General features: G+C 43.7%; 1 protein-coding gene across 6 annotated transcripts in view; it reads left to right on the plus strand.

Annotated features, from left to right (window-relative positions):
- Positions 1–17,716, plus strand: part of armc3 (armadillo repeat containing 3) — a 350,931-nt gene that overhangs the window by 171,479 nt on the left and 161,736 nt on the right. For 5 of the 6 annotated variants that reach the window (XM_070881406.1, XM_070881407.1, XM_070881404.1 and 2 more), the window contains exons 9-11: positions 84–236; positions 357–465; positions 12,236–12,485. In XM_070881406.1, the coding sequence (XP_070737507.1) occupies positions 84–236; positions 357–465; positions 12,236–12,485 (512 nt within the window). The remainder of the gene's footprint in view (positions 1–83; positions 237–356; positions 466–12,235; positions 12,486–17,716) is intronic. The other variant, XM_070881408.1, reaches the window with a different exon arrangement.

Consider the following 17,716-nt stretch of genomic DNA (forward strand, 5'->3'; position numbering starts at 1 on the left):
TGTACAAAGAATTCTCCATTTTTATGGCTTTTTTGTTTTGAAACTTTCCTTCACATTGATTTGTCTCTTCTTAATGATACAAGGTGAAATTAGACAGATTTTCCATCTAGATAATGTGGAAAAAGCACTGGTCGTACTTTTGGGAACCAACAATGATGGAGTCAGAATAGCAGCTTGTGAAGCAGTGTCAGTTATGTGTGAAGATGCAGCTAGCAAAGAGACTTTCAGAACCGAAGGTAAGTGAATGATATAATATTATTCAAAGGTTAAATTGTTTTCCTATGAACAGTAAATCTTATAATCGACAACCACTTGCGTGTCATGTTAAAACTAGGTTTCTAAAATATTGTTTGCAGAAGGTATTCTTCGTTTGGTTTCACTATTGACGAGTGATAATGAAGAAATGAAAGAGGCTGCAGCCCTAGCTCTAGCAAATCTAACAACTGCTAATTCCAGCAATGCTAGGTAAGCATTTTTATTATTAATCTCTAACTATGAGTTTATCATGCAGATTTTGTCCTGTAAATTTTGGTGTTCATTAAGAGGAATATGAGTGTTAAGGAATGGAATAATTATCCATTTTGCACACCCGAACCTTGAATTACACTATGTAAATATCAGTGTAAAATATTTAAGAACATAACATAAGAACATAAGAAATAGGAGCAGGAGTAGGCCATTCAGCCCCTCGAGCCTGCTCTGCCATTCAGTAAGATCATGACTGATCTGATCTTGGCCTCAACTCCACTTCCCTTCCCGGCTCCCCATAACCCTTGACTCCCTTATCATTCAAAAATCTGTCTATCTCCACCTTAAGTATATTCAATAATCCAGCCTCCACAGCTCTCTGGGGTAGAGAATTCCTCAGATGACCCTCAGAGAAGAAATTCCTCCTCATTTCCGTTTTAAATGGGCGACCCCTTATTCTGAAACTATGCTCCCTAGTTCTAGATTCCCCCACGAGGGGAAACATCCTCTGTGCATCTGCCCTGTCAAGCCCCCTCAGAATCTTATATGTTTCAATAAGATCACGTCTCATTCTTCTGAATGCCAATGAGTATAGGCCCAACCTGCTTATAACCTACAGTAACCTTTTAAGTGGCACCTTATCGAATGACTTCTGGAAATCCAAATACACTACATCTACTGGTTCCCCTTTATCCACCCTGCTCGTTACATCCTCAAAGAACTCTAGCAAATTTGCAAAACATGATTTCCCTTTCATAAATCCATGCTGACTCTGCCTAACTGTGTTATGATTTTCTAAATGTCCTGCTATGACTTCCTTAATAATGGACTCCAGCAATTCCCCAATGACAGATGATATGTCTATAGTTTCCTGCTTTCTGTCTCCCTTCTACCTTAAATAAGAGTGTTACATTTGCGGTTTACATATTAAATTATAATTTTAATGGAGAAAAATTGCAAAGTCCTGCAGTACAGAGAGACCTGGGCGTCCTTGTGCATGAAACACAAAAAGTTAGTATGCAGGTACAGCAAGTAATCAGGAAGGCAAATGGAATGTTGGCCTTTATTGCAAGGAGGATAGAGTATAAAAGCAGAGAAGTCCTGCTACAACTGTACAGGGTATTGGTGAGGCCACACCTGGAGTACTGCATACAGTTTTGGTCTCCGTATTTAAGGAAGGATATACTTGCATTGGAGGCTGTTCAGAGAAGGTTCACTAGGTTAATTCCGGAGATGGGGGGGTTGACTTATGAGGATTGGTTGAGTAAGTTGGGCCTATACACATTGGAGTTCAGAAGAATGAGAGGCAATCTTATTGAAACTTATAAGATAATGATGGGGGTCAACAAGGTGGATGCAGAGAGGATATTTCCACTCGTAAGGGAAACTAAAACTAGGGGACATAGTCTTATAATAAGGGGCCGCCCATTTAAAACAGAGATGAGGAGGAATTTCTTCTCTCAGAGGGTTGTAAATCTGTGGAATTATCTGCCCCAGAGAGCTGTGGAGGCTGGGTCATTGAATATATTTAAGGCGGAGATAGACAGATTTTAGAGCGATAAGGGAGTAAATGGTTCTGGGGAGTGGGCAGAGAAGTGGAACTGAGTTCATGATCAAATCAGCCCCATGATCTTATTGAATGGCGGAGCAGGCTTGAGGGGCCAAAAGGCCTACTCCTGCTCCTATTTCTTATGGTCTTATGTTCTTTTCCAGTCTGCTGGGACCTCTCTAGAATTCAGGGAATTTTGGTCGATTATAACCAATGCATCCACTGTCTCTGCAAACACTTCTTTTAAGACCCTAGGATGCAGGCCATCAGGTCCAAGGGACTTGTCCACCTTTAGTCCCATTAGTTTGCCTAGTACTAGTGATAGTGAATGTTTTAAGTTCCCCCCTCCCTATAGCCCCTTGATTATCTATTATTGGGATGTTTGTAGTGTCTTCTACCGTGAAGACCGATACAAAATATTTGTTCAAAGTATCTGCCATTTCCCTGTTTCCCATGATTAATTCCCCACTCTCATCCTCCAAGGGACCAACGTTTACTTTTTATATACCTGTAGAAGCTCTTACTGTCTGTTTTTATATTTCTTGCTAGTTTACTCTCATAATCTATCTTCTCTCTTTATTTTTTTAGTTGTCCTTTGCTGGTTTCTAAAAATTTCCCAATCCTCTGGCCTACCACTAATATTCACAACATTGTATGACTTTGTTTTCAATTTGATACCATCCTTTACTTCCTTAGTTAGCCACTGATGGTTCATCCTTCTCTTACAATCTTTCTCACTGGAATATATCTTTGCTGAGAGTTATGAAATAGCTCCTTAAATTTCTGCCACTGCTTATCTACCGTCTTATCCTTTAATTTATTTTCCCAGTCCACTTTAGCCAATTCTGTCTTCATACCTTTGTAATTGACTTAATGTTTAGTTCAGGACAATAGTTTGAGACCCAAGTTTCTCAACTCAAACTGCATTTGAAATTCTAACATGCTATGATCATGCTTCCCTAGAGGATCCTTTACTATGTGATTATTAATTAATCCCATCTCATTACACATTACCAGATCTAAAATAGCCTGCTCCCTGGTTAGTTCCACAAAGTACTGTTCGAAGAAACCATCCCGAATACACTCTTATGAACTCTTCCTCCAGACTACCTTTGCCAATTTAATTTGTCCAATCTATATGAAGATTAAAATTGCCCATGATTATTGCAGTACCTTTCTTACAAGCCTCCATTATTTATTGATTTATACTCTGTACTACAGTGTAGCTACTGTTAAGGGGCCCGTAGACACTCCCACCAGTGACTTCTTTCCCTTATTATTTCTTATCTCCAAACTGATTCTACATCTTGATCTTCTGAGCCAATATCATTTCTCACTGCTGCACTGATCTCATTTTTTATTAACAAAGCTACCCCACCTCCTTTTCCTTTCTACCTATCCTTCCGAAATGTCAAACATCCCTGAATATTCAGTTCCCAGCCTTAGTCACCTTGCAATCATGTCTCTGTAATGACTATCAGATCATACCCATTTATTTCTATTTGTGCGGTCAACTTATCTATATTGTTACGAATTGCGTGCATTCAAATAAGGAGCTTTAATTTTGCCTTTTTACCGTTTTTCCTTATTCTGACCTCACTTTCTGATGCACTCTTATGTTTATATGCTCTGTCCCTTCCTGTCACACTCTGGTTATCATTATCCCTATTGCTACCCTGCACTATTGTCTTCTCCTTTCTCTTTGACTTTTAAAATTTCTGCTCACATTAACCCTCGCCCCCCCACCCCTACTATTTACTTTAAAGCCCTATAGCATGGTTCAAGTGAAGCCCGTCCCAACGGAACAGCTTGCTCTTACCCCAGTACTGATGCCAATGCCCTATGAATCAAAACCCATTTCTCCCACATCAACCTTTGTGCCACGTGTTCATCTCTCTGATCTTATTTACCCTATGCAAATTTGCTCGTGACTCAGGTAGTAATCCAGAGATTATTACCTTTGTGGTTGTGCTTTTTAATTTAGCCCCTAGCTGCTCATACTCCTGTCTGAAATTCTTTAGTCTGCAGTTTTATTTTAAATGGGATTTAAACAAATGGGTTTTATACTAAGGTTTCAAGCTAATATTTGCACACCATAATTTCAAGGCCCAGTGTTGGCACAAATCACTGTCAAGTCAGGTATGTCATGAGATGCAGATTAAGGGCTGAAATTCCTGAGTTGGAAGAGCGTGGAAAAGGAAAATTCCGGTTGGGGTTGGGTAGGGGTAAGAATTTGGGGCTGAATGTGGTTCTGGTGAAATTCTACGCTGTCCAAAATGCCACCTTAAATTCCAGTGAGGAAGAAGGCACATCTTCTTCCCGCCCCCATATCAGGCGAGTTCCTGGGCTACCCTGCAAATTCTGCCCATTTCCCCCATTTTAAGGCTTCATTGGAGCTTCCGCTGGGACTTTTGGATTGGCCCTAGATCTTGCCTGACTTACAAAATCTATCTCCGAGGAAGTGTTACGTTATTTAAATACTGTATGGCTCCTTTAAGAGCTAAAAAATGACTAGCCTTATTTTTTCTTCAGCTAGCAGTAGGATTGTGGGTTGCTCCGCCATCTGCTGGCAGACTGGCAAAGCTGCTTTTGTGCCCTTATGGGAATGGACACTGGCCTGATCAAGTCAATAACCCTATCCCCGCAATTTGGGATAGGATCAGTGGCCATTTCTATGGACAGACAGATGTCCTGCTCCACTGCGCTTGTGCCAATACAGCAGAACTCCAGAATTTCAGCTCCTAAAGGTCCATCTACAGTGGTCCTACCAAGTGCCTTATTCCCAATCTCAAAAGAGATTGCCAAAAGCATCTCATTACATCAGTGTGAATTATTCCATCTCTAGCTTCAGCTGCCTTTACCGTCATGTTATGGACAGGTTGTATTATGGGGCTATGTCTACACACCGCAAGGTTAGGCATCTCCAAACATACAAGATCATTGCAGTCAAAAGATTTTTGCTGAATTTAAACTTTAGTCCCAGAGATGAAAGGACAATGTGCTTAACTTCTATACCAGTCAATATAAGAACCCTGAGCATGGTTTGAGATTTGGGGCTCAGACTCAATGTACAGGGCGTTGGTAAGACCACACCTGGAGTACTAGGTACAGTTTTGGTCTCCTTATTTAAGGAGGGATATACTTGCATTAGAGGCAGTTCAGAGAAGGTTCACAAGGTTGATTCTTGAGATAAAGGGGTTGTCATCTGAAGAAAGGTTGAGCAGGTTGGGCTTATACTCATTGGAGTTTAGAATACTGAGAGATGATCTTATTGAAACGTGTAAAATTCTGAGGTCGCCTGACAAGAAACGTGTGTTTCCCCTCATGGGGGAATCTAGAACCCGAGAGCATAGTTTCAGAATAAGGGGTCGCCCATTTAAAATGGAAATGAGGAGGAATTTCTTCTCTCAGAGGGTTGTGAATCTTCGGAATTCTCTGCCCCCGAGAGCTGTGGAGGCTGGGACACTGAATGTATTTAAGGTAGAAATAGACAGATTTTTGAATGATAAGGGAGTCGAGGGTTATGGGGAGCGGGCGGGGAAGTGGAGTTGAGGCCAGGATCAGATCAGCCATGATCTTAATGAATGGCGGAGCAGGCTCAAGGGGCCAAATGGCCTACTCCTGCTCCTATTTCTTATGTTCTTATGACTCATTTAGCTGCCTCTGCTGCCTCGTCCTGAACCTATATCTTTCACTAGTTTTTCTTCCACCTCCTCTCATGCCCTCTCTGAACTCATCTTGTTCCACCTCCTGCTCTCTTGGCCCTAATCCCACTAAAATGCTGACCACCAAACGTCCCTTCCTGACCCTCATGCTTGTTCACATCGTAAATAGTTCCCTCTCCTCCGGTATTGTCCCCCTCCCTTTCAAATCTGCCGTCATCTCCCCCTCCTCAAAAAAACTCACCTTGACCGTCTATCCTTGAAAACTACCACCCCATCTCCAACCTCCCTTTCCACTCCAAAGTCCTTGAACGTGGTCACTTCCCAAATTCATGCCCATCATTCTTGGAATCTATGTTTCAACCTCTCCAATCAAGTTTCTGCCCTAGCCACAGCACTGAAACGACCATAATCAAAAGGGTAATCAAATGACTGAGTCGTCACATCCTTTGTAACTATGGCCATATTGTTCTATCCTCCCCTCATTCTTCTTGATCTCTGCGGCCTTTGACACTGTCAACCACGCCATCTTCCTCCAATGCCTCTGCTCCGTTGTCCAGCTGAGTGGGACTGCTCTTGCTTGGTTCCACTATTACCAACCTAGTCATGGCCAGAGACCTCCTGCAATGGCTTTTCTTCCTGACTCTTAACCATCACCCAAGCATCTATCCTTTGTCTCCTCCTATTTCTCAACTTCAAGCTGTCCCTCGGTGACATCTTCCAAAGACATGAAGTCATGTTCACCATATTCACTGATGACATACAGCTCTACTTCACCACCACCTCTCATGACCACTCCACTGTCTCTTTGTGGTCCGCATACTTGTCCATAGAATCATTGAAATTTACAGCACAGAAAGAGGCCATTTGGCCCATAGTGCCTGTGCCGACCGAAAAAGAGCTATCCAGCCTAATCCCACGTTCCAGCTCTTGGTCTGTAGCTTTGTAGGTAACGGCACTTCCAAGTGCATATCCAAGTACTTTTTAAATGTGGTGAGGGTTTCTGCCTCTACCACCCTTTCAGGCAGTGAGTTCCAGACCCTCACAACCCTCTGGGTGAAACAATTTCTCCTCAAATCTCCTCTAACCCTCCTACCAATGACTTTTAATCTATGCCCCTTTGTTGTTGACCACTCTGCTAATGGAAATAGGTCCTTCCTATCCACTCTATCTAGTCCCCTCATAATTTTAGACAAATTGGTCTCTCCTCAGCTTCCTCTGTTCCAAAGAAAACAACTGCAGCGTATCCAATCTTTCCTCACAGCTAAAATTCTCCAGTCCAGGCAACATCCTCTTAAATCTCCTCTATACCCTCTCTAGTGGAATCACATCTTTCCTGTACTGTGGTGACCAGAACTGAACGCAGTACTCTAGCTGTGGCCTAACTAGTGTTTTATACAGTTCAAGCATAACCTCCCTGATCTTAAATTCTTTGCCTTGGCTAATAAAGGCAAGTATCCCGTATGCCTTCTTAACCAGCTAATCTACCTGTCCTGCTACCTTCAGGGATCTGTGGACATGCACTCCAAGGTTCCTCTGCTCCTCTACACTTCTCAGTGTCCTACCATTTATTGTGTATTCCCTTGCCTTGTTAACACCCCCCCCCACCCCCTGCAAATGCATTACCTTACAATTCTCCGTATTGAATTCCATTTGCCACTGTTCTGCCCACCTGACCAGTCACCTTCCACATTAATGCCTCTGATATGTCTTCCTTTTTCCTCAACCTAGGATTCCCCTCCACCATGGTTAACATGGCCCTCGACCGTGTTCGTTCTATTTCCCGCACCTCTACTCTCGCCCCTTCCCCTCCCTCTCAGAACCACGACAGGATTCCCCTTATCCTCAACTTATCCACCAGCCTCCACGTTCAACAGATTATCCTCCGCCATTTCTGCCACCTCCAGCGTGATCCCACCACCAATGACATCTTCCCCTCCCCCCCCACCTCTCAGCATTCCAAAGAGACCTTCTTCCTTCTTCATTCTTCCTAGGCAGTCCCTCGTATCGAGGATGACTTACTTCACCAAAAAGGGATGAGTTCACAGGTGTTTCAATGAAGGACCTAATATTCCAGGTCCAGAACTGCATATTGAAGGATGGAAGATGCCTGTGCGCGGATTTTTTTTAAACATGTGGTTGCACACCAGCCACCACACGGGCTTGTCAGAGCTAGGTCTTGGTCCAGTGGCAAAGATTAACCAAGACAACTGGAGACCAGTTCTGCTGCACGGACTTAGTGTACACACATATTGCCGTGTTGGCTGGCCTGTGCTGCTCCTGGGTCCTTGCCTCTTCTGGGCCCCGAACTCATGCCTCTCCTGGACCCTGATCACGTCGCTTTACAATCTTTCGTCGCTCCTTCACCCTAACCTCGCCGCTCACACTGTACCTGCCCACCCTCCAATCAGTGACCTATATTTTGGTGACGTCCAATCCAGTTGCCCTCTTCACAGGGACCACTCCCTCTGCGACACCCTGGTCCATTCCACAGTCACCCCCAGCATCCCCTCTCCTTCCCATGGCACCTTCCCGTGCAAGCGCAGAAGATGCAACACCTGCTCTTTTACCTCCTCCCTTCCCACTGTTCAGGGCCCCAAATACTCCTTCCAGGTGAAACAGCGATTTACTTGCACTTCTTTCAATTTAGTATACTGTATTCGCTGCTCACGGTATGATCTCCTCTATACTGGGGAGACCAAATGCAGATTGGGTGACCGCTTTGCGGAACATCCCCATTCAGTCCGTAAATGTGATCCTGAGCTTCCAGTCGCCTGTCACTTTAATTTTCCACTCCACTCCTACTCTGATACCTCGAACTCCTGCACTGTTCCAATGAAGCTCAATGGAAGCTCGAGAAACAGCACCTCATCTTTCGTTTAGGCACTTTAGAGCCTTCTGGACTCAACATCGAGTTCAACAATTTCTGACCTTAATCTCTGCCCATATTTTGCTCTGATGTCTCTCTCTTTGTTTCTCATGGTAGCTGATAATTATCCTGCCATTCACACCCTATCTAAACTAATCTTTTTCTAACTTCTGCTATTACCACTCAAGTCGGCCCATCATCCCTTTCCTCTCTCTAATCTCTCCTGTCTTCCACCCTATCACAGACCATCCCTTTTTTCTTTCCTCCCCTCCCCTTTTCAGTGCTCCTAAAGAATTTGTTCATTTCGAACATTCGCCAGTTCTGACAAAGGGTTATCAGCCCGAAAAGTGAACTCTGCTTCCCTGCACAGATGCTGCCTGACCCGCTGAAATTTCCAGCATTTTCTGGTTTTACATCACCGATATCTACCTGCAGTTTACAGCGTTCTTCTTCATTATCAACCACACGGCCAATTTTTGTAACATCTGCAAACTTCTTGATCATACTCCCTACATTCAAGTCTAAATCATTGATATATATCTATAGCACAAAAAGCAAGGGACCTAGTACTGAGTCCCGTAGAACCCCACAGGAAACAGCCTTCTAATCACATAAACATCCATCGACCACCCATCCATCCCTTTGCTTCCTGCCTTTGAGCCAATTTTGGATCCAACTTACCACTTTGCCTTGGATCCCATGGGCTTTTACTTTTCTGACCAGTCTGCCGAGTGGGACCTTATCAAAAGATTTGCTAAAAACCATATACACTACATCATACGCACTGCCCTCATCGACCCTCCTAGTTACCTCCTCAAAAAATTCAATCAAGTTAGTCAGACATGACTTTCCTTTAACAAATCCATGTTGACTGTCCTTGATAAATCCGTGTCTTTCTAAATGAAAATTTATCCTGACCCTCAGAATTTTTTCCAATAATTGTCCCACAACCAAGGTTAGGCTGACTGGCCTGTAATTACTCGGTCTATCCTTTTCTCCCTTTTTAAACAACGGTTTAATGTTAGCAGTCCTCCAGTCCAATATCCAGTCCTGAATGAGCCTCAGTTTCTCCTAATTAAATATTGGGAAGACCGAAGCCATTGTCTTCAGCTACCATCACCAACTCCGTTCCCTCATCTGCCTCCCTGGTGACTGTCGGGTGAACTAGACTGTCTGCAACTGCAACGTCCTATTTGACCCTGGGATGAGTTTCTTAGCACATATTCTCCATCTCAAAGACCCCCATTATATCACCCATATCCACCACTGCCTCAGCCCATCTGCTGCTGAAACCCTTATCCATACTTTTGTTGCCTCAATACTCGACTATTCCAAAGCTTTCCTGGCTGATGTCCCATCTTCCACCCTCCATAAACTTGAGCTAATGGAAACCTCTGTTGCCAGTACTCTAGCTAAAACCAAGTCCCGATCACTCATCATCCTTGTGCTTTCTGTGGACATTGCCCCCAAGTGCACCAATGCTTCAGATTAAAAATTGTCATCCTCATCTTTAAATCTGTCCATGGCCTTGCCACTCCCTATGTCTGTAACCTCCTCCAGCCCTGCACCCATCCAAGAACTCTGTTCTTCCAACTCTGGCCTCTTACACACGCTCCACTCCCTTCAGCCCCTCATTGGCAGGTCTGCATACAGCTATCTAAGCCCTAAGCTCTGTAATTCCCTCCCTAAACCTCTCCACCTCTCCTCCTTTAAGACCCTTTAAAACCTATCTCTAACCAAGATTTTAGTCACTCGTCTTATTTAAAGATGAAGAGAAGTCCTGGGGTAAGTACTAGACATGGGAGAGATGAGCTTCCTTGTGCCAAGTGACTGTTTATCAATCCTGACCTTTCTTATAAATAGTAATCTCTTACTCCATAGATGTTTCTGAAGTAGCTAATTATGTTTTCGGTTTATTTTGAAAATGATTTTGTTTATAGAGTTCATTATGGAGCCCAGTTAGTATTTCTCCATTCAAGGATGCTCAAGTGATGTCCACTGAAGGAGATAGAGTATGTTTTCTTTCTTCCATAAAACATAGAAAAAGGATGAGATACAAAACACATTGACATTGGGATAGTTTTACTGAGCCAATGGAACATAAGAACATAAGAAATAGGAGCAGGAGTAGGCCATTTGGCCTCTCGAGCCTGCTTTGCCATTCAATAAGATCATGGCTAAACTTCGACCTCAACACTTTCCTGCACTATCCCCATATCCCTTGATTCCCTTAATATCTAAAAGTCTATCAATCTCTGCCTTTAATATACTCAAAGACTGAACCTCCATAGCCTTCTGGGGTATAGAATTCCAAAGATTCACCACCCTCTGAGTGAAGAAATTTTTCCTCATCTCAGTCCTAAATGGCCGACACCTTATTCTGAGACTGTGATCCTCTGGTTCTAGACTTCCCAGCCAGAGGAAACATCCTCCCTGCATCTACCCTGTCAAGCCCTGTAAGAATTTTGTATGCTTCAATGAGATCGCCTCTCATTCTTCTAAACTCTAGAGAATATAGGCCTAGTCTACTCAATCTCTCCTCATGGGACAATCCCCCATCCCAGGAATCAGTCTGGTCCTTCTGAACACCAACATTTACCAATCTCTCACCATTTAAAAAATACTTTGCTTTTCTATCTTTCCTACCAAAGTGGATAACGTCACATTTCTCCACATTCCATTTGCCATGTTCTTGCCCACTCACTTAGCCTGTCTGTATCCCCTTGAAGCCTCTTTGCATCCTGCTCACAACTTATATTCCCCATAGCTTTGCATCATCAGCAAACTTGAATATATTACATTTGGTCCCCTCATCCAAATCATTGATATAGATTGTGAATAGCTTAGGCCCAAGCACTGCTTATTACGGGACCTCACTAGTTACAGTCTGCCAACCTGAAAATGACCCGTTTATTCCTACTCTCTGTTTTCTGTCCATTAACCAATCCTCAATCCATGCTATTATATTACACACAATCCCATGAGCCATAATTTTGTTTAATAACCTCTTGTGCGGCACTTTTATCGAATGCCTTCCGAAAATCCAAATACACCACATCCACTGGTTTCCCCCTAATCTATTCTGCTAGTTATAACCTCAAAAAACTCTTAACACGATTTTGCTTTCATAAATCCGTGTTAACTCTGCCTAATCCTATTATTATTTTCTCAATGCCCTGTTACCACGTCCTTATTAATAGATTCTAGCATTTTCCCTACTACTGATGTAAGGCTAACTGGTCTATAGTTCCCCTTTTTGTCTCTCCCTCGTTACATTTGCTACCTTCCAATCCACGGGAACCATTCTACAATGTATGGAATTTTGGAAGATGACAACAAATACATCCACTATTTCTATAGACACCTCTTTCAAAATGCTAGGATGTAGGCCATCAGGTCTAGGGGATTTATTGGCTTTCAGTTCCATTACTTTCTCCGGTACTTTTTTTTTACAATACTAAATTCTTTCCGTTCCTTATTCTCGCTAGACCATTGGTTCTCCACTATTTCCTTTATAAATCACAGAGGAACCCTGTAATTGTGATTATTTTCAAATAATGAGATATCTAAATAAATATCTACTTGAGATACATATGGAGATAAATGTTTTCCCAAGAGGTACCTTTTTAATTCTGATCAAGTTTAAGAAGAAAAGCTTGTTTCTAATATTTATTTCATTTGAAACAGTGCTGTATTTGATGTTGATGGTGTGGAGCCATTGGTGAAATTGCTGGCTGAGTCGAGAGATGGCACTGTTGCCAATGCTGCTACTGCAATCACAAACCTAGCCCTACAGGAACCTATACGCGCCAGTATTCAGAGTTATGGAGCTATGACTGCCATCGTGGAACCATTGAAGTCTAGCAACACTCTGGTGCAGAGCAAGGCTGCACTAGTTGTGGCTTCCTTAGCTTGTGATGCAAATGGGAGAACAGAGGTAGGAATTAGTTCAAAGAAGCAAAAACTAAATAGTGATAACATTCAGAATGTTGAATATAATTATAAATATAAAAGCATTACTTGTAAAATCCTGCATAACTTGTAAAAAATTCCAAATATATCAGGGTATAAAACACCGTATAAAAGTATAATGGATTTGGTGTGTGCCGATGATTCTCAATAGTATATGGCTCTCAGGGTAGAAAATGGAGAGAAAGTATTTCTTCTCAGAGGCCGAAAAACCTAAACAGAGAGCCAGGGAAAAGCCAGGAGTACAGATATTCCTGGAGGTGGTGCCCAGAGCATGGATGTTCCTAAGATCATGGCTGGGATTGAGGCATTCTTTGAATTGCATCTGATCATCCTGAAGGCTGAGGTAGACAAAGACCTTCTTACTGTTAAAACCAGGGTTGGAAAAATGTATCTGAAGCTGAGACAGGTAGTAGTGGTGTTTGCAGGAATGAGGCTGTTAGCTGAGATGTTCCTGAGGTTGAATCCAGGAGCAGAGATGTACCTAGAGCAAGGCAGAAAGTGCACTCACTCATTGCTGGGGTTGAAGCCATAAGTGTATGCATTTCTGGGGCCAAGGCAAGAAGAGCAGACATTTGTGGGGCCAAGGCTAGCATGAAGCCCACTTGGGCCTGAGGCAAGTTGAGGCCTTTCTTCGGCTACCAGGAGTGCAGACATTTCTGGATGGTGGTGGTGGTGTGGGGGGAGGGTGCATGGTGAGGGTACAGAAACAGTTCAGGGATCAGGGCCAGGGGAAAAGGCATTCATGGAGCTGATGCAGGCACAGGTGTTCATAAGACTGAAGCAGGGAACATAGAGATACCTAGGATTGAAACTAAAATAGAGGTCCACTTGATATCTCAGATGGGTGAACACTTTTTTTTCGGACTGAGGCTAGGATTGGCATTCCTGGATCTTGGGCTATGAGCACGGCTATGCTGGAGACAAGGAAGGAGAAATTCATTACCGTCCTTTTGGGCCGGTAACATTTGAAAGATAGGAAACTTAGCGCCAGTTTCGCAACTCTCAAAAAATGTGCATTCGCGCTCCTGGAAGGAAGTGGAGTGCTAAATCAAGCGCTCCACTTCCTTCTTGAAGCGCTAACATGAGGCTGTGCAGCGCAACCGTGTCCAAGGGGCCCTTCCCTCCCATAAAATGAAGGGCCCAAACTGCAGGCTCTGTAAATTAAAAAGGACCTATCTGGATCACCTAGAGAGTGAGGGTGCCGCGCGATCAGCCCAGCATTGAAGCAGAGTGCCGGGCTGAGCGATCGCAGCCAGAACTCCATGAAGAAAACGGAGCAGCACCACGAAAACCAAGGTATGTTTTTTTTTACTTGCCTCGGCCACCTCGCCTTTAGTTATCGCCTCGGTAACAGCCGACCGGCCAATCCGCGCCTCCTGCAGCTGCTGGTGTTTTCGCCCGGTGCTGCTGCAGGGGCGAAACTCAATTTCGGGGCCAGGGCGCTAACGGGCAATGCGCATGGCAATGACGTCGCGATTTCCGGGCACATGAGATCAGGACGCAAAGCTGCAGCGCCGCCGCTAAAAGGCCGGAGTCATCAGTAATACATTTGTGCTGCGTTAGCGTCCCCAGGGAAAATGCATTGAATTTTGCCCCCAAGGAGTAGAGAATCTCCAGATCCATACGCAGTCATGTATACAGTTAGTAAATGCATTTAAGCAAGTTTAGGTCAAAGAATGTATTGAAGTTGGATTGGACAGCAGTGCATGATAATGCATGTTGATCAGAAAATTAGCTCCATGGACATGACTGAGATTAGGCTCTGGAACAAATAAAAACTGGATATATTTCTGAAGTTGGGGAACTTTATGGGTAAGCTAATATATTCTTTGCAAATATTTCATATGTTGGCATGCAAGTGCATAGGAGCTATATTTTTTTTTAGCCAGTGTGTAGTTGACTGTCGGAGGGGAAAAATGGGGAATGTAAAATGTTCATAAAGTATTATGATTGTTTCGGGTCCTGTCTCTTTTATTGGTAGATTTTGCTCAGTCTTAGTTACTGAGGTTTGATTGGTTCCAACTGAAAGGAGTTTTAAAAAATCAGTGAGTTGCTTTGTTCAGATTATGTTCTGCTTTGTTGGTAAATATTTATTGCATGTTGCTACTGAGTTGTGGTTTGTTAAATATGAAATTTGAGCAAATCAAAAAGTGTGATACCAAAGAGGAAGTGAATCAAAAAGTTGGACAGGAAGTCTGATACAGGGTGCATGACACAATAAGCATAATTATTTTAATATTAAAAGCAGATCTTGGTGGTGGTGCCCCTAGTGAATTGCAGGAACAAAGATGTTATGCTATGTAATGTTATTATGAAGGCCACTAATTTACAGTGATTTGAATAAGTCACATGGTGTTTTTATTAAATGGGAGCGAGTAATCTGGGATTTTTATTAGTGTTTTGGTATTTAAAAACCTAGAAACATAGAAAATAGGTGCAGGAGTAGGCCATTCGGCCCTTCGAGCCTGCACCGCCATTCAATGAGTTCATGGCTGAACATGCAACTTCATTACCCCTTTCCTGCTTTCTCGCCATACCCCTTGATCCCCATAGTAGTAAGGACTATATCTAACTCCTTTTTGAATATATTTAGTGAATTGGCCTCAACAACTTTCTGTGGTGGAGAATTCCACAAGTTCACCACTCTCTGGGTGAAGAAGTTTCTCCTCATCTCGGTCCTAAATGGCTTACCGCTTATCCTTAGACTGTGACCCCTGGTTCTGGACTTGCCCAACATTGGGAACATTCTTCCTGCATCTAACCTGTCTAAACCTATCAGAATTTTAAACATTTCTATGGGATCCCCTCTCATTCTTCTGAACTCCAATGAATACAAGCCCAGTTGATCCAGTCTTTCTTGATATGTCAGTCCCACCATCCCGGGAATCAATCTGGTGAACCTTCGCTGCACTCCCTCAATAGCAAAAATGTCCTTCCTCAAGTTAGGAGACCAAAACTGTACACAATACTCCAGATGTGGCCTCACCAAGGCCCTGTACAACTGTAGCAACACCTCCCTGCCCCTGTACTCAAATCCCCTTGCTATGAAGGCCAACATGCCATTTGCTTTCTTAACCGTCTGCTGTACCTGCATGCCAACCTTCAATGACTGATGTACCATGACACCCAGGTCTCGTTGCACCTCCCCTTTTCCTAATCTGTCACCATTCAGATAATAGTCTGTTTCTCTGTTTTTACCACCAAAGTGGATAACCTCACATTTATCCACATTATACTTCATCTGCCATGCATTTGCCCACTCACCTAACCTATCCAAGACACTCTGCAGCCTCATAGCATCCTCCTCGCAGCTCACACTGCCACCCAACTTAGTGTCATCCGCAAATTTGGAGATACTACATTTAATCCCCTCGTCTAAATCATTAATGTACAATGTAAACAGCTGGGGCCCCAGCACAGAACCTTGCGGTACCCCACTGGTCACTGCCTGCCATTCTGAAAAGTACCCATTTACTCCTACTCTTTGCTTCCTGTCTGCCAACCAGTTCTCAATCCACATCAGCACACTACCCCCAATCCCATGTGCTTTAACTTTGCACATTAATCTCTTGTGTGGGACCTTGTCGAAAGCCTTCTGAAAGTCCAAATACACCACATCAACTGGTTCTCCCTTGTCCACTCTACTGGAAACATCCTCAAAAATTTCCAGAAGATTTGTCAAGCATGATTTCCCTTTCACAAATCCATGCTGACTTGGATCTATCATGTCACCTCTTTCCAAATGCGCTGCTATGACATCCTTAATAATTGATTCCATCATTTTACCCACTACCGATGTCAGGTTGACCGGTCTATAATTCCGTTTTCTCTCTCCCTCCTTTTTTAAAAAGTGGGGTTACATTGGCTACCTTCCACTCCATCGGAACTGATCCAGAGTCTATGGAATGTTGGAAAATGACTGTCAATGCATCCGCTATTTCCAAGGCCACCTCCTTAAGTACTCCGGGATGCAGTCCCTCAGGCCCTGGGGATTTATCGGCCTTCAATCCCATCAATTTCCCCAACACAATTTCCCGCCTAATAAGGATTTCCCTCAGTTCCTCCTTCTTACTAGACCCTCTGACCCCTTTTATATCTGGAAGGTTGTTTGTGTCCTCCTCAGTGAATACCGAACCAAAGTACTTGTTCAATTGGTCTGCCATTTCTTTGTTCCCCGTTATGACTTTCCTTGATTCTGACTGCAGGGGACCTACGTTTGTCTTTACTAACCTTTTTCTCTTTACATATCTATAGAAGCTTTTGCAGTCCGTCTTAATGTTCCCTGCAAGCTTCCTCTCATACTCTATTTTCCCTGCCCTAATCAAACCCTTTGACCTCCTCTGCTGAGTTCTAAATTTCTCCCAGTCCCCGGGTTCGCTGCTATTTCTGGCCAATTTGTATGCCACTTCCTTGGCTTTAATACTATCCCTGATTTCCTTTGATAGCCACGGTTGAGCCACCTTCCCTTTTTTATTTTTACGCCAGATTCAGTCTATTTTTCCATGGAAAATGTGTATCAGTTGCCTATGTTTTTTTCTTCATAGGCAGTCCCTCGGAGTCGAGGATGACTTGTTTGCACACTATAAATGAGTTCTCAGGTCACTGATGAGTCCAGTGCAGGACCTGCAGTCTCTGTCACAGATGGGGCAGACGGTGGTTGAAGGTACGGGTAGGTAAGGTGCATGGGTTGTCATGCGCCCCTTCTGCTTTTTGCGACTGGCTTCCACTTGCTCCCGGCAAAGAGACTCGAAGTGTTCGGCGTCTTCCCGGATGTTTCTTCTCCAATTTGATCAGTCTTGGCCCAGGGATTCCCAGGTGTTGGTGGGGATTTGCACTTTTTCAAGGAGGCTTTGAGGGTGTCCTTGAAGCGTTTCCTCTGCCCACCTGGGACTCACTTGCATGTCGGAGCTCCGAGTAGAACGCTTGTTTTAAGAGTCTCGTATCGGCATATGGACGATGTGGCCTGTCCATCGGAGCTGTTCGAGCATGGTCAATGCTTCGATGCTGGGGATGTTGGCCTGAGCGAGGACACTGACGTTGGATTTGCAGGATCTTGCGGAGGCAGCGTTGGTGGTACTTCTCCAGTCTTTGAGGTGTACATGGTCCATGTCTCTGAAGCATATAGGAGGGCGGATATCACTACTGCTCTGTGGAGCATGAGCTTGGCGCCCGGTTTGAGGTCCTGGTCTTCAAACA

The sequence above is a fragment of the Pristiophorus japonicus genome, chromosome 5, assembly GCF_044704955.1.
Source record: "Pristiophorus japonicus isolate sPriJap1 chromosome 5, sPriJap1.hap1, whole genome shotgun sequence".
In the NCBI taxonomy this organism is placed as follows: domain Eukaryota; kingdom Metazoa; phylum Chordata; class Chondrichthyes; family Pristiophoridae; genus Pristiophorus; species Pristiophorus japonicus.